The sequence below is a fragment of the Photinus pyralis genome, unplaced genomic scaffold (genome assembly GCF_008802855.1).
Source record: "Photinus pyralis isolate 1611_PpyrPB1 unplaced genomic scaffold, Ppyr1.3 Ppyr1.4_LG3b, whole genome shotgun sequence".
Taxonomy (NCBI): Eukaryota; Metazoa; Arthropoda; class Insecta; order Coleoptera; family Lampyridae; genus Photinus; species Photinus pyralis.
The window spans coordinates 27,882,090-27,905,041 of NW_022170510.1; the positions used below are offsets into that span (position 1 = coordinate 27,882,090).

Genomic DNA, 22,952 nt, shown 5'->3' on the forward strand with positions numbered 1-22,952 from the left:
TTCTAGTTATTCTGCCGACAATGCCAGCGTGAACTTTGGAAAACACCGTTCTGTTTACACAATGCTGAAAAATGAAAATAAAAATATTATTGCTGTGGGTTGTCCTGCACATATGTTGCACAATGCCACGAAATTTGCTTTGGAAAGGTGCTCATTTGACGTAGAAAATTTAGTTCTAAAAGTTTATGGGCATTTTTCGTCACATGCTAAAAGAGTTGAGCGATTAAAAGAATTTTTTGATTTTGTTGATATAGAATATAGGTCAATTTTAAAACATGTGACAACACGTTGGTTGTCATTATATTTAGCTGTAGATAGATTATTATCTAACTTCCCGGCCATACGAAGTTATTTCGTCTCAATGGGAGAATGTCCTGCTCTCCTAAAGGTTTTTTTCCCAGAAGAATCAGATGGCGAATCATCAAGCGGAGAATCATTTACATTAACCGAGTGTTATTTAGCATTTTTTCAAAACATTCTAAAACTCCTTCATGATTGTGTACTGTTATTAGAAAGAGAAAAGCTTTTATGCACAGTGGTTTTTGATGTTCTTTCAAAATTAAAGAATCAACTTAAGCAAAGACTCGACGATAAATTTATAGGATTTCATTGTAGTAAGATTTTAAACAGTTTCCCTGAAAATATTAAATCCTCAGCAATGGAACAGTTTTTAAAGTTTTATCAAAATGTTATTGACTATATTGAAAAAAGGTTTGATTTCTCTAATAATAATTACATGTCACAGTTTGCTTTCTTCTCCTTAAAATCGAAAACTGACATAAATTATAATAACTTGGTTCAGGCAGTAGCTATTGCCGGCATTGAAGAGGATTTAGATATGGACCAACTTTACAATGAATTTTGCAATGTAAAGGATTCTCTGTTACTGGCTATAGAGCAAAAAAATAATGAAGAGCCAATAGTTGACGTTTGGAATAAGATTTTTTCGGTAACAAACGACTACCAAAATCTTTTAAAAATTTTTCAATTTGTGTCTTCAATTCCATCCTCTAACGCAATGTCAGAACGTGTATTTTCCCTCTGCGAAAATACATGGACTGATAATAGAAATAAATTGAAAGTGGAGCATGTCAAATCTGAACTTCAAATTAAAATTAATTTTAAGCAAAGTTGCAAGGATTTCTATACATTTGCGTTAGAAGACAAAAAAATGTTAAAATCTGCAAAGTCACAAGTGAAGTACAGTTTTAAAGGTAATTAAGGTATATATTTATTATCTATGTTTGTTTTATTTCAGTATTTGTAAATTTTAAGTTTTATGTTTGTTGTTAGGATCTTACTTGTAGTTTGTTTATTTTTTCTGGAATAATAAAATTGATTTAATATGTCTGTGGAGGTGCGTTTCTAAATTTTCCAAACAAATTTGCAGGAGCCCCCCCACCCGTCGGCGAATTGTCCCGCGAATTTTTTTCGTGTCCCGCAATTTAAACTCCACAATCCCGCGAAACCATGATTAACAGTTGGCAACCCTAGTTTTAAGTGTACTGTAGAGTTGTTAATGTACTCTACATTTTTTACTGTGTGTTTAATAAAATTTTTACTGAATCGTTACTGACATTAATGTCCTGTTTGTACGAAAATTTAAGTTTAACTAGGGCTGCAATACAATGTATAATAAACGAAATAAACAATTTCCTATCTGAAAAATTGTTAACTTGTCTCAAAAACACTTTGAAAATATTAATCGACAGTGGAAACGAAAAAACCGTAGAAACAATGTTAGTTTCTATGTTAACGGTGCTAGAAAATCCATTTCAATGCTTGAATAGTGAGTATAAAAGAATGAAATTTTTTGAAAAGACCACTGCGTTTATAAGACCCGTTGAGCATAGACTTGGGGTTACCCAAGAATCTGAAAACAAACATGGAAAAACCGCATTGATGCTGAAGCATGTAAATGCCTATTATATACCAATTAAAAATACGTTAAAATTATTTTTTGAGGTTCCTGGTGTATTTAGTAAAATACTTAACTATCAAAAGGAACTTATGCACAATTTTAATCACGGTGATCCTAAATCTGAAATGGTAAATATTGTAAACGGAACCATTTGGCTGAAAACTGTTGAGGAATTCAAACATAAGCTCGTATTTCCATTAGTTATATATTTTGACGATTTCAAGATAGGAATAACCCTCTTGGTAGTCATTCTGGATGTTACAAAATCGGATGTGTCTATGTTACAGTACCAACAATACCCCCCGAATACGCTTCTCGGTTAGAAAATATATTTTTGGCTTTAATATTTTACAGTAACGATCGAGTTACATACGGTAACAAAGTTACCTTCTCAAAATTGATTCATGAATTGCAATATTTGGAAGATGAGGGTTTAACTCTAGACTTTGATCAAAATACCGTTCATATTTATTTCTCCGTAGTTTTGATTACGGGCGATAATTTAGGAATTCATTCTATTTTAGGCTGTGTTGAAAGTTTTTCAGCTAATCACTTTTGTCGGATTTGCACAATGTCAAAAGTTGAAACGCAGGATGCTACTAAGGAACAAATTGAGAAAATAAGAACTGTAGGAGATTATGAAATGCAGTTACAGCAAAAAATTGCACTAAAGGAAAACTGCGTTTGGCACTTACTAAAACGTAATGTCATATGTTTGAAAATTTTACTTGTGATATCATGCATGATATCTTTGAAGGGATATGTAGGTATGATATGGCGTTAATTATTAAATATTTAATATCTGAAAAAATGTTTACTTTGGAAACGCTAAATAATCGAATTAGGTACTTTACATATCATATATCAGAAAAAAATGTGCCTCCTGGAATTAACCCCGAGCATTTAAAAGGGAATGTATTATATTATCTGCAGCTGAAATGTGTTCTTTAGTAAGAAATTTTAGGCTTCTAGTAGGTGATCTAGTTCCTTCTGGAAATGTAATATGGGAATTTTATTTAAATTTATTTGATATTGTTCAGGCATTACTTAAACAGTCCATTAGTTTAAATTCTTTGAATAATTTAAATGTTCTTATTCAAAATCATCATCAAATGTATCTCAACTTATTTAATTGTAAACTTAAACCTAAACATCACATGTTATTACATTATCCTAGTATAATAAAAAAAATCGGACCTCCATTCAATGTATCAACATAAAGAAATGAAGCCAAACATAAAGACTTCAAAACTAACGCACACAATATACGAAGCAGAAGAAATTTACCTTATTCTTTATCTGTTCGAATTCAAGAAAAGTCTTGTCATCGAGTACTAGCTAGAAGAGGACTAAATGATCTTATTAATTTTGGCCCCATTCAGGAAAATATAAATGATACGCTTTTTTTAAACAAACCTATTGAACTTGTAAATTACTGTTTAATACCTTGGTACGAAGTAAACGGAACAAAATATGTTAAAAATTATGTTTTATATTACACATTAACAATGAACCAGAGTTATGCCAGATTCAATACATCCTAATAGATGGGGCAAAGTCGATCAAGTGGGTAAATTTCGATCAGAAGCACTGTCAAATTTAAATTTCGCGCTAAATGGTAGGTTTAAGTTGGCAACCCATATCGCCGCCATAACGGGCATCGTGAAATACGTGCTAAAGTGCATGCGTACGTTTATAACGGTTAGATGACAAGTTTGCTGCATAAAAAGTTTAATTAGTAAAACGCAAGTTGGCATATTTTTTGTGTGGTGATGTGTATGACCCCTGTAAGTTTCACAATTTTTTATTAATTGCTTTTTACGATAAATCCTGCATGGCTTATGTTATTACTGAGTCACTTACTATCGCACAATTACAGAATAGTTCCTAAATAGTTTGTATGCCCAAACAAAATTCTATCTCTGTCTATAAACGGGAAAAGTCGATCACTTTTGTTTAATGTCCCCAATACCGGTTTACTGTTAGTAAATTGTTTAACTTCATCTTAAGTAGGTACCTACCTACCTACCTACGTCAGTATTCTTTATTTTATAGGTTAGTCCAGTATAAAACGTAAAAATGGTCCGCACGTACAAAAAAAAAGTTGGAGCAGAGGGCAAAAAAAACTATGACGAAAAATACATGGAACGTGCCATAAGGGAGGTCAAACAAAAGGGATGTTCTATAAGAAAAGCTTCCGAAATATACGCAGTTCCTTACAGTACACTCAATGACAGAATTAGTGGCAGACATCCTAGAAAGTATGGCAGGCCAAAAGCTCTTAGTTCTTCAGAAGAACAGAAGTTGGTCGATGCATTAATTTTATTTGGCAATTATGGTTTTCCCTTTACTGTAAAAGACATTGCTAGTGTTGTTCAGAGTTATCTCAACAGAAAAGGTGTAACAGAAAAAAGATTTCATGACAATAAACCAGGACCAGATTGGGTGCGAACGTTTATAAAACAATAAAAATTTGAGTGTCCGATTATCCGAAAATATAAAAAGAGCTCGTGCAGAAGTGTCACGTGAGGTTATAGCAGATTATTTCTCCAATCTGGCACAAACCATAAAGGATACCCCTGAAAAAAACATTGTGAATATTGACGAAACAAACTTCACAGACGATCCAGGATCTGTGAAAGTGGTCATAAAGAGAGGTTCACGCCACTCTGAAAGAGTGATTGACCATTCCAAGTCAAGTGTTAGCGTAATGATGTCTATAACAGGGGATGGACAAATGTTGCCCCCTTATATTTTATACAAGGCACGATAAGTTTACCCTGGATGGTGTGCTAATGGTCCTCCAAATGCTGTTTATGGTGCGAATAGCAGTGGTTGGTTCGATGGAGACATATTTTCCGATTTTGTGGAAAAAATTCTGGTTACGTACTTCAAGGAGACTTGAAGGAGACAAAGTTATCATTTGTGACAACCTGTCAAGTCACATTTCAATGCATGTAATTCAGATTTGCGAGAAAAATGGCATTAAATTTGTTTTATTCCCTGCTAATTCTACGCATTTGTGTCAACCCCTTGATGTAGCATTTTTCAGGACACTCAAGGGGGCTTGAAGAAAAGTGCTGAATTCGTGGAAGGAGAAAAATAGAGGCGTTTTTCCTAAAACGGAATTCCCCAAATTATTACAAACGGCCATAGAAGAAGTTGGAATTAGATCCCACGAAAACATATTGGCTGGGTTTAAATCGTGTGGAATCGTGCCTTGCAATCCTGAGCAGGTGTTGAAGCATTTACCTTTGGGAGTGGGTGAAGACGCTGCTGAAAATGGACATTGGACCAATGCTTTAGTTGAGCATTTAGAAAAAAGAAGATTTCCTGAGACTAAGCAAACAAAACGAAGGGGAAGAGGCTTGAAACCCGGAGTCAGCATTCGAGCAGAAGATCTTACTGATGGTAACCAACCAAGTTGCAGCAAAGAGGCTGAACCGATTGAGAATCAAGACCAAGTGGTAAATGAATCAAATGACCCTGAGAATTACATAGAACTCTTAGAAAATCAAATGGCGACTGAGATGCAGGACCAAAATGAAAATCAAGTGGATAATCCAGAAGCTGACAAAAATATTAGCACTGGTGATTATGTTGCGGTTACTTTCCTCTGTGAAAACAACAAGAAAACAAAATTCTTTGCAGGAGAAGTGACGAATATTAGTGATAATGGACAAGAATTCACAATTAATTTTTTTAGAAAACAAACTCTGAAGGGCACTTACTTTACTTTTCCTCATGTACAAGACAAACAAACTGTTGCAAAAGAGGATATTGTTTCTAAGCTTTGTTTAAAACGCGTTGTTAGAGGAAGATTTTATTTTAGTATGCCAGATTATAATTTAGAATAAAGAATTTTACTGATTTACTGTTTATTTTTTGTACCTACTTCATTTCAAAGGGTGGAAAATTTTTTTAAAAAATTCTAATAGTGATCGACATTACCCCTATTACGTTTTAAAGTCGATTTCCACATAAATCAAGTGGTGATCGACTTTGCCCCAAAGGTGGGGTAAAGTCGACCATAAATATTTATTTTTTTTTATTGTTAATATTTATTAAAACAAGTTGTTAGTCACAATTGTTACTCAAAGCAATGAGCAACTGATATAGGGGGGTGTGGTTATGAAAGTAATGATAATTGCGGAAAAAAAACCGGAAAAACTCACATTTTGTGATCGACTTTGCCCCATTTTACGGTCCTCTAATGATAATGATGCAAATGTATATTTTTTATGCAACTCTGTTGATATTCGTAATTACAGTGAACATTTTAGGGCACATATAGTTGTTTGTAACAAGTTTGACAAAATGAATCCAATTTGTATAAAATTAAGTGAAATATTTTCAAAATTTCCTTTTAACGATTCACAGGGTGTTGGAAAATGAATATATTGACATAAACTACAAATATTATAATTTAAGAAATTAGAGTAAATAGGTATAGGTAACTCTCGTCAGGAGAGATTGCCGATCACAGAACACTTTGTACCGATCTACAATCGTATGATTTACTATAACAAACATATGTCAAATATTACTTCCGTAATAATAATGCTTTGATTAGAATATATTTTTTTAATCAGTATTATTATTAGAGAAGTAATTTGACATGTTTTTCTAGTAAACCATACGATTGCGGATCGGCATCAAGTGTTCTGTGGCCGGCAATCTGTTCTGGCGAGTATATAGTAACTAATGTACTTTATTATTTTACTGTATTATTTGCAAAAATAAATAATTTTTGTGTATACTTACGTCTTTCATTTAACTAATTTCAGACCTTTCATTCCATTTGTATCGTGATTTACACAGTCCATATCGTCATATCGAACTATAAGTATTGTCAAAGTGACAATGTTTTATATTTCTTTTAATAATAGTATTTATAAAATCAAAAACTAGATATATTCAAGTTATAAACAAGATAGTATTGAGGTAATACTACAAGTGATAGGCGTAATGAGTCAATATTATACCTTACGACGACAACTCATCATCAGTTCTATTATAACAATATTCAAATTAAAAATAAAGCCTTAGGGATGTGTTGGGATTACTTGCAGGTAAACACAGAAACAATAATATGTATTTTCACATGATGTATAGCTAACTTAGTAATGAGAATAATCTAATTTTTGGCCATACATGTGGCTATTGTCAAATTGATGCTACTTGTTTATTAAACTAAGCTTTTCTCAAAAGTATACTATTCATAATATCGTACTGCAATAACACTATATTTTAAACAATTACACGAATGTTCAAACTGATTATTTCTCTGAGAGCTAATTATATTTATTACAAGTACATGTTATGCTTGCTCCTATTTATGCCTAACATAATTTTAACTTGAAACTATTAGATTCATTCAAATGCTATATTTTTGTGTGTGTGGCTGGATGTGTTACCTATTAGTATAGTACCTACCTGCCCAGGCCCACTTACATTTTGAGCATGGCTGTCAGTGGCACTGATTTAACCGTTGAATTTTCCGACTTCTTAAAGTCATTGCTGGAATCTTGGGAGCTTGCTCATTTGCACGAGAAATTTCTTGGTAAGATATCGTTGTGTATTATTTGTAATTTCCTTATTTTAATGACAATGAGATCTTCAACAAAATCAAAGAGTACAAATTATAAAAAGATTCATAGAAAACAAAACCAGCTGTGGAAATCTGTAATTACGTCACCGATTTACCTACCTATACGTATACAGGTTGATTCAAATTCGAGGGCCAGCATGGGATCTCGGAAACTATAAAAGATAGTTAGGTAGTTTAAATTTGTCGAAGTTGCGTATTTTGATGGTTAACAAAATGCCGTTTTGAAACTGAAAAAATTCGGATATATTCGGATTCGGGGATATCTGGAAAAACCGAAATTTTGCAAAATCGTTTTTATTTTTTACTGGAGTTATTTAAAAAGATATTTCTAAATAAATGACAGTTATAAATTTTAAGTCTGACGTTTCGTCTCCGGTTAACCATCAGCAACTTTGTTTTTAGCTTCCTAGCATGAGCTAGGTAACTATTGCGATAGCTGTTTTTTGGACATTTCAAACTTTCATCAAATGTCGACGTTTTAGATCATTTTAAGCAACTTTTAAAGATAACATTTTTTTCCGTCTGTATGTACGTTGGCAATTTTCCGAGAAAACGGCTCGACGGATTTTGTTTAAATTTTGGATATGTATATTAGGCATACGGAACAAAAAAATAACGGGCCGGATTTTCGAAAAAAAATTTTGGAGTGCCGCAATGGCTTCGAACTTTTTTTCAAATAGCAACCTAAAATTTTTATTGAGTTATTCGAAAGACCTTATTTTCCTGTGTACAACCTACAAAAATTGTGCGGGGTTTTATTACCAAAAAACTGAGAAAAAAAAAAGTTAGTTAAGAAAACTAAAATATGTCTAATTTTCTGCCTTGGAACGCTAATCTATTTATAGGTTTATATATATATATCACTTCCAAGAAACACCCTAACCTGCTTAATTATGAACCGATTTCGACCAAACTTTAAGGGTTGGTGTAACTCACAAATATCTCGGTTAAGTTTGTGAATCAGCCAATTCTGCCATTTGGAAACAAAATGGCGGACACTTTTATAAGAAAAACGCAACCTTCTTATTTATGCAGCAATTTGAACGAAAATTTGATGGTAGGTCTCTCTAATAAAAGCAAATAAAATGCATGCATAAAAATTCTATTGCGCATGCGCAAAATGCAACTTTCTTATTTATGGTGCAATTTGAACGCAATTTTGATGGTAGGTTAAAGAAATCTACCTACACCTGATCGGCCTAGCCGAAAGGGATTTTGTATTACATTACATTACAATAAAAAAACAAGATAAAATATCAACATGTGAAAATATCAACTTACATGTGTGCAGTTCCCATCATGATTACCAACCTAATTAATATTAAAGAATTAAGTTAAAATAAACAAGAAGACAACGAGCGGAGTTTTCGAGTGGTTAGTCATTCAAATACTAACCGGGAGCAACGCTTCTTGACTTTAGACAATAAGTGAATGAATTATTAGTAATCATATATTAATATTAAACACAAACAAAAGTAAAGTATGATTATAATGTGTCATTCATTTTGAAATATCTTTTTAAATAACTTCAGTAAAAAATAAAAATACGATTTTGCAAAATTTTGTTTTTTCAGGATATCTCCGAAAGTACTTAGTCGGAACTTTTTCAGTTTCAAAAAGGCATTTTGTTAAGCATCAAGATACGGAACTTTGCCTACCTATCTCTTACAGTTTTCGAGATCCCTATGGTGGCTCTCGAATTTGAATCACTCTATATAGCGTTGATTCTCGTTATATAATTAATACTCTTCACGATGTAACCAATTTATATCGTGGGAGGTACTCTTTGACCAAATGATTTTATAGAGAACAATGTAACTGAGGAAATATTTAATTCGTTAAATGAAGATGATATAAAGGAACTCATTCCTTCTTTGGGGTGGAGGAAAAAATTTTTAGAAGGCTATAAAAAGTATATTATTGAGAAGGTATAGATTGAATTTGTTTGGGTTAATTGATTGGTCACATATGAATTTTGTAGGCTGCCATCATATTTGAAACAGATGCAGATAAAATATAATAAACGGTATGTTTAACTCTATAATTAACAAAATAAGTGATATAGTGATATATATTTTAGATACTACTGAATCAAGCTCGTCCGTAGGCATTGAGGAGAATTCTGCAAGTTACCATACTGATACCAGTGTGGAATACACTCCGGAATACATATCTTGTAAATATTCAATTTATCAAATGGATTGGTTCTTATAATTTTACTTTTCAGCTAACCCATCATCTGTTAAAAGTACATTTACTGAAAGTAGGGCACAAAGTACAACTGAATACAATTTAGGAAGTTTATTAAATAAAACAGTAAAAGGACGCTATGTACTTGGTTTTTTTAAAACGCACAATAAGCTGGACAACGATTCCTGTGTTAAGCTCGTGGACATTATTATTATGGAAAATGAATTAGAGAAAGATCACGATCGCAGAATAACTCGGGCGAAATTCAATGAACTGTCATCAGAAATAGTGAATCTCTTTAAAACTGAGCAAAAGGTATGCTAGTCCAGTATTATTAATATCTCGATCAAGCAATATCATATGCAATATTTATTCACTTTTAGGAAGTCTACTTTTGCTCAATCATAAAGCATAGAGACGGAAAAAAAATTGTTTCGGGCCATGGTAAGCTGTTTTCCAAATACTTCAATTATAGGAGAAAGTTGAAGAAAGTAGGATTAATTGCGTCAAATTCTGAAATTTCGGATGATCATTACTGTAAGAACAAATTGGTTAAAGTGATAAACACATACAATACATTTTAGCTGATTTAGATGAAAACACCCCAGCTGATTTAGAAGAAAAGATTCAGAGGCTGAAGAATAATAGAGAACCTTGGATGAAGGTAGAGGAGTCTTGGAAACTGACGTTCCCTAGACGCTTTGCCTCTTTAAAGAATAATTTAACCATACACGATTATTATAAATCATTTACAATCTTAAACGACAACAAAGGCTATACGCTGGTAATAACGCTTTTTTTATATTGCACATGTAAGTAACATCCTGTATTTTTAAGCTGGAATCTGATTTCGAATCTCTATATCCCGATTAGTGATGTTTAATTTCATGAAATTTATCTTTTTGTAACTTACCACGTAATTTATGACGTAACTTACAGTTTTGTCTGTAATTTATGAAATTTATGAAATATACGAGTTTTGGAAGATATTTTATTGTGTAGTGTGGATGTTTGATACTTTGCTGGAAAAGACTCATGGGTAATACGTTTAGAAGTAGGTATATTGTAAATCAACATAAGAAAAACTAAAAACTTAAACTCCTAACCCAAAGTAACATTGTATAATAGACATAAACTTATGCTATAGCACGAAACAAATGAACTACTTATCAAACTAATAAAAAAGAAATTCACAGTCTTCTTTAATTAACTAAAATGGTTGAATCACTTGTACTTGTACTTTACGCTACTTTCTGCGTGTTATCGGTATTGTTTCTTTGTAAAACGACTTACAGCTTATTGACTGAAGATCAGATTCGAGTAGGGATTCTTGGGGATCAGGATCATATACGGACTCATCTGCATTATGTATACTGCAGTTCTGAAAGTAAAATAATATAATATATCGGAAAAGGTACTTGTTCACTTATATTACCAGTACTTCTAATGAATCATCTTTACTGTCGGAACCAGCAATATGACTTGCACTAAGTAGACAAGTAGTATCGCGTTTGCGTTTCTGTCCTTTGGTTTGGGGAGTTTCATCAATATGCTCCTCTTCTGCATCAGACGGGGTATCATTGTAACTAAAGTCATCGTCAGAGTTTCCATTTCCTTCTATATCCGACGTCCACGAAATATTCTATACAGAAAATAAATTGTAATAGGACATACAGGTGCTGTACTGTACCTATGTAACTTACAGAGTCAGAATCAGAACTCTCTGAACAAACTTGATTGGTTGAGAATGATTTTCGTGAGTACTTTTCTTTGGAACTGCTAGTAGGTGGTGCTTCAGGGTTATTAATATTTGATTGCTGATGCTGGAAGTTTCTGTCATCCTGAACCGTCGTAGGTTCTTGAGAACTAAACAATTTACTGTTGTGCTGAATATAATTTAGTTTTATAGCTCTTTTGCTTGTTAACCTATTTCTTCTGTTTGTGTGAATTAAACTTTGAGTGCTAAAGCTTCTTTCGGTGGCAGCTGATGTACATGGCATTGTGAGAATCCGTACAGCTAATTTTGAAAGTGAGAGATCTCCACAATAACCTTTCCACCAAGTTATTGCATCAACCGTAGGTAGTACTTCCCACAAAAAATTCTCTGCAAAGAAATGGAGTTTGCCCATGTAGTGACCTAATTCTGCTATTGCAGTTGGCAACATCGTGTCTTTTGCCAAACCATTAATAAACTTCATAGCACGCATTTTTTGTTCACTTGACAAGTATGAGCCAACAGAGTGAGGATTTAACAGATCAGCAGCCATGTGGACAGGTTGCATTGCATACTGCTGCCTTTCTGAAAATTTTTGTAATATGTTATTCCTCTCCGTTTCTTGTAATTTTAGCAGTTGTAAATTAGAATCAAATTCTAAATTTATTGCATTGAAGGATTTGCACACTAAATGAATAGAAGGACTATCACCTTCCAGAAGTGTTATACTTTGTGTTATGGGCTTTAAAAGGTTTATTACACCCTCCACACTGACCCAAAAATCCTCACTTAGGATAACGGGTTTTATAGTATGAACAACTTTTTGTGTGTCTTCTGTTATACTAAGTCTTTACAAGGCAAATTTGCACTTAACGAGATCTTCCATTGATTTAACATGTGAACCCCACCTTGTTTTGACAGGCATACTTAACGAAGTTGTAAGTTTCATGTCCTTTTTTATTTCTTCTAGTTTTGCTCGCAATATCTGACTGGACATTATGGTCTTAACAATATTCTTAACAGACACAATGATCTGCTCAACAGATTCTACTCGCAATATATCTGAGCACATCAAATGAAGAGTGTGTGCCATATAACCATATGACACAATATGGGGATATTTCTCTTGTATGTTACGTGCTGCTTTACGCATATTAGCGGCATTGTCGGTAACTATTGCGCTAAATTTATGTGACCCATATTTCTCGATTATCTCTAACATGATACCTTCTAAATAGGTAGCAGTATGACTTGCAGTGCCACTTAAAACAGACTTGACAAATAAAGGGCGCGGGGTTGTGATGATAACGTTAATGACACTTTCGTTTCTTAAATTTGACCACCCATCACACTGAAGGGCCAAATTTTCTGAAATGTTCAAAGTTTCCTCCACATGAATTTGTACTCTCTCAAATTCTTCGTCAAGTAGACGATGTGATAACAGATATCGCCCAGGTAACGTAAAGGAGGGTCTCAGTCTTTTAAAGAATAGTTTCCAGTTTCTGTTTTCTGTAATTGATAGTGGTGTATTACTAGTAAACACTGCCTTTGCAAATAAGGCTGTCAGTTGTTGATGTTCTTCTACTTTCATTACGTCTACAAAACTTTCTACCATGGATCTTTGTTTGTTAGAAATGTAATTTGATTTTTTAACGGGTGTAACGGCAGATAAAGTGCGTACTGTATTTTTTTCAACATTACTCTCATGACGACTACAACTAGTAGTACTAGTACTAGGACTAGACGTACGCGATGAAGCTGTCATTTTAGAGCGAATACTGGTGGGGGCTTTCATGCAATTTCCAATATGGATTTTCATCCTAGTGGAATTTTTTGAATATTTTTCTTTGCAAAATTTGCATTGAACACATGTTGTTTTTTTATTACTATCTATACATTCTTCAAAATACATCCACACTGAAGACCTTGGTTTAACCATAATGCTGGAAAAATATTCGAGATTCAGCCCTGTAATGTATCAGAATTCAGAAACGTTAAATTTAACGTGCAGGTTATTTGTAGAAAACGTTATTTTGCCTATACTAAACAATGCAAAATAACGTTTTTTGACAGATAACCTGCACGTTAAATTTGACGTTTCTGATACATCATTGTATTTATTTATCATAAAAAACGTGATATATTATATCATACACATATCTGGTAGAAACGCAATTTATTTTTCTTAAAAATTTACCGCATTGACATAGTAGAATAAATATAATCATATGATTTCACAGATAGTTAACGTCGGGTTAAGTCTGTCTACCTACTTGTTAAATAGGTACTTCTACGTTCTACCAGATTTATGTGATCTTAATTTTGTGACAACATTAATAATTTAATTTAGATACCTTGTTCGTTGAATCCAATAGATTAGGTATATTATTTTACTGATTCGTCAACACAACACACAAGAGACGCATAGGCATAGGTACGCAAAACTAAAGTCAGCACAATTACACAAGGCGACACGCGGTAAGCCGTAAGCACAATGCAACATAATTCCAATAAAAGCAATGGGAGGGGTAAAATGAAACTCGTTAACCTTGATGAAATTTCACGTAAGTTACCGTAATTTATGTAATTTATGAAACTTAATAAATTTCATAAATTTCAAAGATTTCAGTAATTTATAGGGTTTCTGAAATTTCCCTGTAATTTTACCGTCATTTTTGTAAGTTACAAAGTGTAAAATTTCCATCAACATCACTAATCCCGATGGGTCAAACTTAAAATTTTATTCCAACTGGAATTATTTTGCTGAAAAAGTGAAACAAATTGCCAGTCAAAGCAAGGATAAAACAATAATAAATTTAATTAAACAAATTAATGCCTGTAACACGGAAGGTGAGTACCTATAAATATTTCCACATAAATTCTAATTTGTACTTGCGATTAGATGGTGTAAACATTAGAATTTTGAAACTTCTGCCACATTTATTAACCCATTAATTCCCAGTGTACTCGGATGAGTACAATAAACTTTGATTCATTTAAGAGCCCTCTGGCAGTAAGGTACAGAAATTTTTTGGTTATTCGTACGACAAACCTGATGTATATGAACTGTCATACAGATATCTAACAGCGATTATGTCAAATTCTGCAATTTTAACTTTGCACGTGGCTTTTATCTTGCAAGCGTTTCGCTAACCTAAGTTTTCGTGTGTTGACATTTTTCATTATTGTGTTTAGGTTACTTTGGGTCCGCTTAGTGCTGTTTTTTGTGTTTAATTGTGTTCACGAACCATTATAGTAGTGCCTCAGAAACGTACAAGGGTAAGTTAATTAATTTAAAAATAATAATCGCGGTCAAAGTTGAGTGTACTCGCTTGAGTACATTGGGAGAATACCCCCTATGCACAAAATTTCTAAAAAGTAATTAGGCACTTTTCCTCCAGAGTCACTTCACATTTGGAATGGATATGAATGACGTACCAATACCTCCCCTGTTATTTTATGGTAGAAGTTATAAGAATCTAGGTCCAGCTATAGAGGATCTTCAGTCACTGGACACAAACGGCGAGATAGACGTTGTAATAATTCCCCCAGAAGTAGATGAGCAGACGGACGAAGAAGATGTCGACGAAGAAGAGATGAAGATGACATTAGTCCCACGTGATGTTCCAGGATCTATAGAAGTGCACTACGACAAAAGCGATGACGAATATTCCAGTGAAGATGATATCTCCCTTGCAGTATTTAGGAATCAGCAACTACCAAAAAAAAAGAAGACAGCCAACCCCGTGTGGACTAAAGACCCTGAAACAGATATAAGTATGCCTACAGCTCGTGGTTGTCTCGATCGCTTGACCATACTCAAGGCTGAACTTGAAGGTAGAAGCCCGGTGGAAATATTTGAAAAATTTATTGACAAAGACGTGATTGATCATATAGTGTTTCAAAGTAATCTGTACGCACAGCAGAAAAATGACTACCGATTTATGTTTTCTGAATCTGTTATGAAAATTTTTTTGGGATTTCTGTTGCTGACAGGATACCATTCTGTACCACGGGAATCGATGTATTGGAGTTTAGATGAAGATCTGGGTATAGATTTAGTAACGAGAAGCATGTCTAGGAATAGGTTTCATGACATAAAACGAAACATACATCTTGCAGACAATACAAATTTGAAGAAAGTGGACAAAATGGCCAAAGTTCGCCCCCTCATGGATCTCATGAATCAGCGGTTTCAACAATGGGGCTTTTTTCATGAGGAGTTGTCTATTGACGAGAGCATGGTGAAATACTATGGCCACAACTCTTCTAAACAGTTTATCAAAACCAAACCTATTCGATTTGGATATAAGAATTGGACTTTGTGTAGTTCAACGGGTTATTGTTACGCCTTCGATACATACTGTGGGGCTAAGACAACGGAGACTACACATACTCTTCAGGATAAGCTTCCATTGGGATCTAAAGTAGTTCTGGATCTACTCAAAACAATAGCTGTGCCTTCAGAGCACACTCTTTTCTTTGATAATTTTTTTTCATGTCACAGCCTGATGAAAACTCTAAAAGATCTTGGATATAGAGCCACTGGAACCGTGAGGGAAAATCGTACCAAGAAATGTCCTGTTATCAGCGTCAAAGAAATGAAAAATAAAGGTCGAGGATCGTATGACTATATGTTTGACAGTGAAGCCTTGATCTTATTTGTGCGATGGAAGGATAATAGTGTAGTCACAATGGCTACCAACTATGACTCCGTACTACCTATGGAGAAGGTAAAACGTTGGTCGTCAGCTGTAAAAGGAAGAACCGAAGTGCCTCAACCATTTCTTTTCAAAAATTACAATAGGGGAATGGGTGGGGTGGATTTGATGGACCAGTCTGTCAATAATTACCTACCGTATTGCTATACGCGGAAAAAAATGGTGGTGGCCTTTATTTACACATATCATAAATATGGCTACCTCAAATACTTGGCGAATATATCAGTTGGTATCTGGAGAGGGTGTTGATATGCTCTTTATACAGAGAGCAATTGCCCGACACTATCTACGATGTTATGAAAAATCATCCCATAGAGCTAGACCTACTGGTACAGTTCCACAAAGTATTCAAAAGAACGAAGGTGGCCATTTTCCAGAAAAAATAAATAAACAATTAAGATTAGAAGTAGAAATAAATAATGGTATGAACTGCTTTTACGATTCAAGGCAGTCGCTGTCTAAAGATATTTTTGTCACATGAAAGTTTACTAATTCTTAAACAACTATATCTGTTTATCTTCCATAAAATCGATTTTTTTGCTACAGAGGCATCAAAAAATAATATTCTTTGGTTAAAAAATCGCTCTGAGCCTTGGAGTGAAGTAATTGAAAAATGGAATGCTACATTCACTAACCGAACCCAGTCTACCTTTCCAACTGTTTCCGAATTTTACAAGGAGTGGCCTATATTAAAGGATCTCAGAGCAACTGTATTGGTATGTATACCTACTAGTACTACATTATATTTAAATTCTAGATAAACTTGGATTTTGAGCGATTGTATCCAGAGACGACACTAAATTTAATAACAGGATGGAATAATTTTTTGAGACAATTTTTGAGGTTAAAAAATACCAGCTAAAAGATGGTGTTTGGGAAAGACTTATTAGATTTACTCGATAAAGATTTATCTGAAGGTAAAACAGTTTATGGACTGTAAACTTATATTTGACTATACTTTTACGGTTCAATTACTACTTATGCCATATCTTCTTCCTCCGCGTGGTAGAACCAAGCTAAAAGGTTCTCACTGGAAGTTTTCCACTGCCGAGACATCTGAATCTATCATTTGTCATGCTAAGGTAAAGGATATTTAAATAAAGTGTTTATGTGCAATGTGGTAAATATTTTAGATTCCTGGGGATGTTGAACCAATGATTGCTGAACAACGGGATAAAGCAAAGAAACGTAAGGATCAACTACAACCTTACATTATAATACAAGGACCGTCCATATTGGATATCAGTTTTTGCTACCTAATCATAGATGAGTTAAGGTACCAATTTAATAGTGTTAGAGATGCTTTTGATAATTTATTCAAATGTTTTTTTGTGGTAAATGCTTAGACCATATAGTACATGGACTGCTATTCGCCCTATGCTTTCAATACAAAATGGGTGGTCACGGATAGAGGGCACTGTAGTCGTGGGTATGTGAATCTCAGGGTAAACTAAAGTCGCGGATCGCGTAAAGAGCAGATTTATAGTAACCGCGTAGTAAGGGAAGCTTTAAATACTCTTCATTATTTGCTATACGTCCACAAATAAGAATAAGTTTGCCTTTTTTGGGATATTTAGACGATTCATTAATTGACGTGTATTAATTTATAGGTTGACAGTCTCAAATCGTGTCTAATCGGACAACTTCGGACATACTCGTTTACCCTGAAAGTCACATACCCAGGCGATGACCTTGACCATATTTTCGTTACAATTAGCAGTCCATGTACTATATGGTCTAAGGGTAAATGCCAATTATCCTCTTCAAGCAGAACATATTTATATTTTAATACAAAAAGGAGTTAGTTTGTAATATATTATAGAACAATGCGCTGTGACCATTGTGGCAAAATTATTATAAATAACAAAAAATACATTTTTCATTTAGAGTATAAGGTAGGTGCGGCAAATAAGGCCCGTAGTTCCTTAAAATTCCCATGAAATACAGAACGCTACTGTCACCTGTATTTGAACTGTCCTTAGCATGGTTATTGTTAAACAGATGTCGCGACTTGAATTATTAGCGACACTTCTCTGTATCAAAGGTTTGTTTCCAGTGAATCGAATATTTTGATCTTGTTATTACCGCGCAAATATACTTTAAGCTCATAAATTAGGTTTTTGTGATCATCATATACAGTCAAAAGTGATTAGCTGGTAAGTACCTACAATACATAATATACAGTAAAAAAAATATAATGCTATGCCAACGAGAACATAGGTTTTTCATTGTTAACCTAAAATTTGCACATGTCTGTAATAAAGCCCGGGAAAATAACAGGCGGGCCTTATTTCTGCTCGTAAATAATGTTGTGTAAAAAGTGCAATTGAAGTTAAAGAACAACACGGGCCTTATTTTTCACGCTGCCAGAAATAAGGCCCACTAGTTGAATTTTTGAAAAAAAATTATTTAAAACTTGCTTTCGTTTTTTGGGAAAAATTTTATATTTCATTGTTGTTGTGCATAAGTGTTACTTACATTGACAATAAATTGTCAAGTTCCTGCATTTCCTTTGATGAATAAAAATTTATTTCTCTTAGGTGGGCCTTATTTGTCACATCTACCTTATGCACGGTCTTAAAAACAAATTTACTTGTTCAATATGTAAAAGATCATTTCATCGTAGGCATGCATTTCTTCAACATCTTAACTACAAACATTCTTCTACAAATGAAAATATTAGTTCTAGTAAAGGTCATATAAACATTCCTTGTGAACCCTGTGCTGACAATGTTACTGAAAATATGACGAAGGAAAATTTGAAGAAGTCTTCAAAAGTAGAGGTCCCTCTTGATATTGATTCCCAAATTAAAATAAATTTTCGTGAATTTAAGGAGATATTTAGTAAAGCAATTCAAAAGTTTATATCAGAATTATATGACAATTTAACCTTAACTAAATCTGTAATTCAACACATAATCCAAAACACCGTTGATTTCTTACATTCAGGTTTCATTGATAAAATTGAACATTTGTTCGGTTTATTGCAGAAAAACTTTGAATCGTCAGGTTGTGACTCTTAGAAGTCTATGCTAAAAATGTTAAAAGAATCTTTTGATTTAATGAACTCAGAATATAAGAGGTTTAAGTATTTTGAAGCTTGCAATGCATTTATTAAACCTATTGAATGCAAAATTGGATCATCTACTGATCGTTTTTTCTCAAAAGGAATCGTTTCACTGGGGTTAAAAGATCGAAACATGTCATTTGTGCCCCTAAACAAAACTTTGCAGACATTTTTGCAATTACCGAATGTATTGGATGAAATTTTAAATTATCAAAAGAAATTGGAGGATGTGAACATTGAAAATAATGTAATGATTAATATATTAAACGGTACAATTTGGAAGAATGTATCAAAACCTCCCAATAAGTCCATTGTACCCTTAATCTTATATTTTGACGACTTTGAAACAATTAATCCTTTAGGCAGTCATACAGGATATTATAAAATGGGGGCTGTATATTTCTCTATACCTTCTATTCCTCCTCAATACGTTAGTCGCTTAGAAAATATTTTTTTAGCATTGCTTTTTTATAGTTCTGATAGGTGCGTTTTCGGAAATGAGATAATCTTTACACCACTGATAAATCTGTTAAAAGATCTGGAGGTTGATGGTATTAGAATAGAACACATAACATAACGTAGGGTAGACCGGGGCAGGTTCGGACATGGGGCACCTCCGGACAATTTGATTTTACCGCCTTCCATAGCGAAATGTGATTTCATATTTTAACAGTTGGTTACAGTGCTTTGTTCAATCCGTGTGTCAAAATTTCGTGCCGGTATTTTAAGTGATTTTGAAGTTATTATTAAAAGTCGTAAAACGCTACCTGAAGTAAGTATTATGGCCATCTACTCCTAAGGATTTGCACTATTTAGTTTTGTATTTTTTTTATTGCAAAGTATATTAGGCATAAAGTATCATATTTTCACATTACATAACCTATATTTTAAGAAGCGGCAAGTTCAAAATTCTCAGATTTTTTAAAGTGTTTACATGATGTGCATGTGAGGCACAACCGGACAGTATAGTGTGGGGCACATTCGGACTGTCCGGAGGTGCCCCACTTTGTTGTTAAGCTTGTTTCATTTGGATTATAATATATAACGTTTATTTAGCATGGTTAGAAATTACGTTAAAAAACGAAATCGACCCGAGGTTCCTGAAGAAACAATCCAAACAGCTGTTTCAAATGTAATTCAAAATAATATGTCGATACGACTTGCTGCTAGCACATTTGGTGTAAAAAAATCGACGCTTCATGACAGAGTTTCAAAGGCCAAGAGGCAAATTGCCCATTCTGATTCTGGAAATGACAGTGATGAAGGCTCGTTGCAAATTTCAGGCCTTTCAAAATATGCTACTCGGCAAATATTTTCTGTAAACGAAGAAAATGAACTTGAATCATATCTTAAGCAATCATCACAAATTTTATATGGTTTGACATATCAGGCAACTCGGAAATTGGCGTATCAGTATGCAGTTAAATTGCAAAAAACTTTTCCTATACAGTGGAAAGAAAACGAAATTGCTGGCGTCGAATGGATGCGGTTGTTTATGAAGCGCCATCCAAGACTATCATTGAGAAAACCCGAAAACACCAGTGTTGCACGGGCGTCGGCTTTTAATAAACATAATGTTGATGAATTTTTTAATAATTATATTCAGGTACAAGACAAATACAAGTTTGATCCGAGTCGTATTTGGAATACAGATGAGACTGGTATATCTACAGTCATTCAGGCACCTAAAGTGATAGCAGAAACTGGCAAAAGAGTTGTTGGTCAGTGTGTTTCTGGGGAAAGGGGCACATTAGTTACATTTTGCGGCGTAGTTTCCGCTACGGGTAACACAATCCCTCCGATGTATATATATCCTCGCATCCGCATGAAAAATCATTTTTTAAATGGTTCTGTACCCGGTGCCATAGGTTATGGCTCAAAATCAGGTTGGATGACTGCCGAATTATTTGTCAAATTATTAGAACACATAAAAATTCAAACTCAGAGCAGTAAAATGCATCCCATACTTTTGTTAATGGATAACCATGAGACTCATGTGTCAGTTGAGGCTATCAACTATTCACGCGAAAATGGAATAGTATTGGTATCGTTTCCACCACATTGTACACACAAAATGCAACCTCTTGACAAAACCGTGTATGGACCTTTTAAACAAAAATGCAAGGTATCTTTTAATGATCACATCTCGAGCAACCCGGGAAGACCTGTAACAATTTATGATATTGCCAAACTGACATCAGAACCCTACCTGCAAAGTTTTACGCCTAAAAATATTATAAGCGGTTTTTCAAGCACCGGATTGTGGCCCATCAACAGACTAATTTTTTCAGAGGAAGACTTCTTTGGAGCATACGCTACAGACCGAACAAACCCACAACCTGAAAGAAACGAAGATTCTGAAAAATTGGTCACCATTGTCGATCCCAGTGTTAAATCGGTTGACCAAGATGTTAACCACGTTGACCTTTCTCCATCTGAAAAAGACAATTTCCATATAAATCAGGCATCTATTTCTTTGTCTGCCAACAATTTATCGACCAATTCTGAAAACAAATTCACACACGATGTAACAGCAATGATGCGTTCAATAGTTAATGAAATTGTGAAAGAAGCAACAAAGCCATTGATCAATATCGTTTCATTGCACATATTGAAACCATCAGATATAAAACCGTTCCCAAAAGCAGCGCCTCGAAAAACAAACAGGAAATCTCGTGTAGGAAAATCAAGAATTTACACAAGCACGCCAGAGAAAACTCGAATTGAAGAATTACAAGAAATAAGGAAGTTGAAGTTAGACAAATCTGGAACCAAGAAAAAATTAGTAATAAATAAAACCAGCATTCAAACACTTAAAAGTAGAAAACCCACAATAACACAGAATATCCAGAAGAAGGGAAATAAGAATAATACCAGAAAGAGAACGAAAATACCCAAAGAAAGTGATACATCTTCAGATTCTAATTCAGAATCTTTTAAATTTATGACAAAAAAGAACAAATTTCTGGACTCTTCATCTGACTCAGACATTGACATGACGGAATCTGATTGCGATGAATTCTCTAAGCTTTTAGGTAAAAAATAATTAGTTTTTTTTAAATTGGTCTACCTACTACTTTTTTGCAGATGATGAGGAGATTTTGTGTGACGACTACGTTCTGGTACAATTTCCCACCAAGAAAACAGTGATTCATTACGTTGGGCAAGTGATACAGCTTGCAGAAAACGGCGAGTTTGTCATAAAATATTTGAGGAACACACACAACCGTTTCCACTTTCCCACCGTGGATGATATTTCAACCATAACAAGATCAGAAATAGTGGGGAAACTGCCTAGGCCAACTTCTGTTACTGGAAATGCTCGTCTTTCAAGTTTCTTAAAATTCAATGTCAATTTTTCTTCCTTAAATGTCAAATAATTTTAACGTTTAAATATACCTTTTGAAAGTCAAAACTATGTATGAAACATGTCCGAACGTACCCCATGCGTGTCCAAAACTGCCCCACCATGGGGCACCTTTGGACAATTAACACTTTTTTGTTTTGCCTTTTTTTGTAAAAAACTGGAGAAGTTTGTTCTTAAATTGCTAGGTTATTAGTTAAAAAACATATGAAGCAATATATTTTCAGCTTTAGAAGATTTAGTTTAAATAAAATAATAGTAAAAAAATCTGCTTAACAAAAAATGTCCGAACCTACCCCAGTCTACCCTACATCAAATATACTTTCATTTACTTCTTGTTGTTGGAGATAATTTAGGATTGCAT

The 22,952-nt window shown here is 33.9% G+C and overlaps 3 protein-coding genes across 3 annotated transcripts; 1 reads left to right on the forward strand and 2 right to left on the reverse strand.

The window, feature by feature from the left end:
• Positions 1 to 10,652: 10,652 nt before the first annotated feature.
• LOC116167234 lies at positions 10,653 to 12,263 on the reverse strand. The gene is made up of 3 exons (XM_031482512.1): positions 11,426 to 12,263; positions 11,158 to 11,364; positions 10,653 to 11,103 (listed from the first exon to the last, which is right to left on the reverse strand). Exons 1-3 carry the CDS (start codon positions 12,002 to 12,004, stop codon positions 10,969 to 10,971), a joined length of 921 nt encoding a protein of 306 aa, XP_031338372.1. The 5' UTR covers positions 12,005 to 12,263; the 3' UTR covers positions 10,653 to 10,968.
• A 23-nt stretch (positions 12,264 to 12,286) lies between these two features.
• On the reverse strand, positions 12,287 to 13,051 carry LOC116166472. Its single transcript, XM_031481424.1, has one exon. The coding sequence runs from the start codon at positions 13,049 to 13,051 to the stop codon at positions 12,287 to 12,289; it is 765 nt and encodes a 254-aa protein (XP_031337284.1).
• A 6,746-nt stretch (positions 13,052 to 19,797) lies between these two features.
• LOC116167353 lies at positions 19,798 to 22,883 on the forward strand. Its single transcript, XM_031482700.1, has 3 exons — positions 19,798 to 19,996; positions 20,281 to 22,259; positions 22,312 to 22,883. The coding sequence occupies exons 2-3, from the start codon at positions 20,282 to 20,284 to the stop codon at positions 22,602 to 22,604; spliced, it is 2,271 nt and encodes a 756-aa protein (XP_031338560.1). The 5' UTR covers positions 19,798 to 19,996; position 20,281; the 3' UTR covers positions 22,605 to 22,883.
• Positions 22,884 to 22,952: the final 69 nt, after the last annotated feature.

What these genes read in the sequence shown, in the direction of transcription:
- LOC116166472 (XM_031481424.1), bottom strand. Translation starts at nt 13,051, where the DNA reads ATGGTAGAAAGTTTTGTAGACGTAATGAAAGTAGAAGAACATCAACAA.
- LOC116167353 (XM_031482700.1), top strand. Translation starts at nt 20,282, where the DNA reads ATGGTTAGAAATTACGTTAAAAAACGAAATCGACCCGAGGTTCCTGAA. An exon ending in TGAATTCTCTAAGCTTTTAG is followed by an intron (nt 22,260 to 22,311) that starts GTAAAAAATAAT and finishes ACTTTTTTGCAG; the next exon opens with ATGATGAGGAGATTTTGTGT.
- LOC116167234 (XM_031482512.1), bottom strand. Translation starts at nt 12,004, where the DNA reads ATGCAACCTGTCCACATGGCTGCTGATCTGTTAAATCCTCACTCTGTT. An exon ending in AGAGTTCTGATTCTGACTCT is followed by an intron (nt 11,365 to 11,425) that starts GTAAGTTACATA and finishes TTTTCTGTATAG; the next exon opens with AATATTTCGTGGACGTCGGA. An exon ending in ATGATTCATTAGAAGTACTG is followed by an intron (nt 11,104 to 11,157) that starts GTAATATAAGTG and finishes TTTTACTTTCAG; the next exon opens with AACTGCAGTATACATAATGC.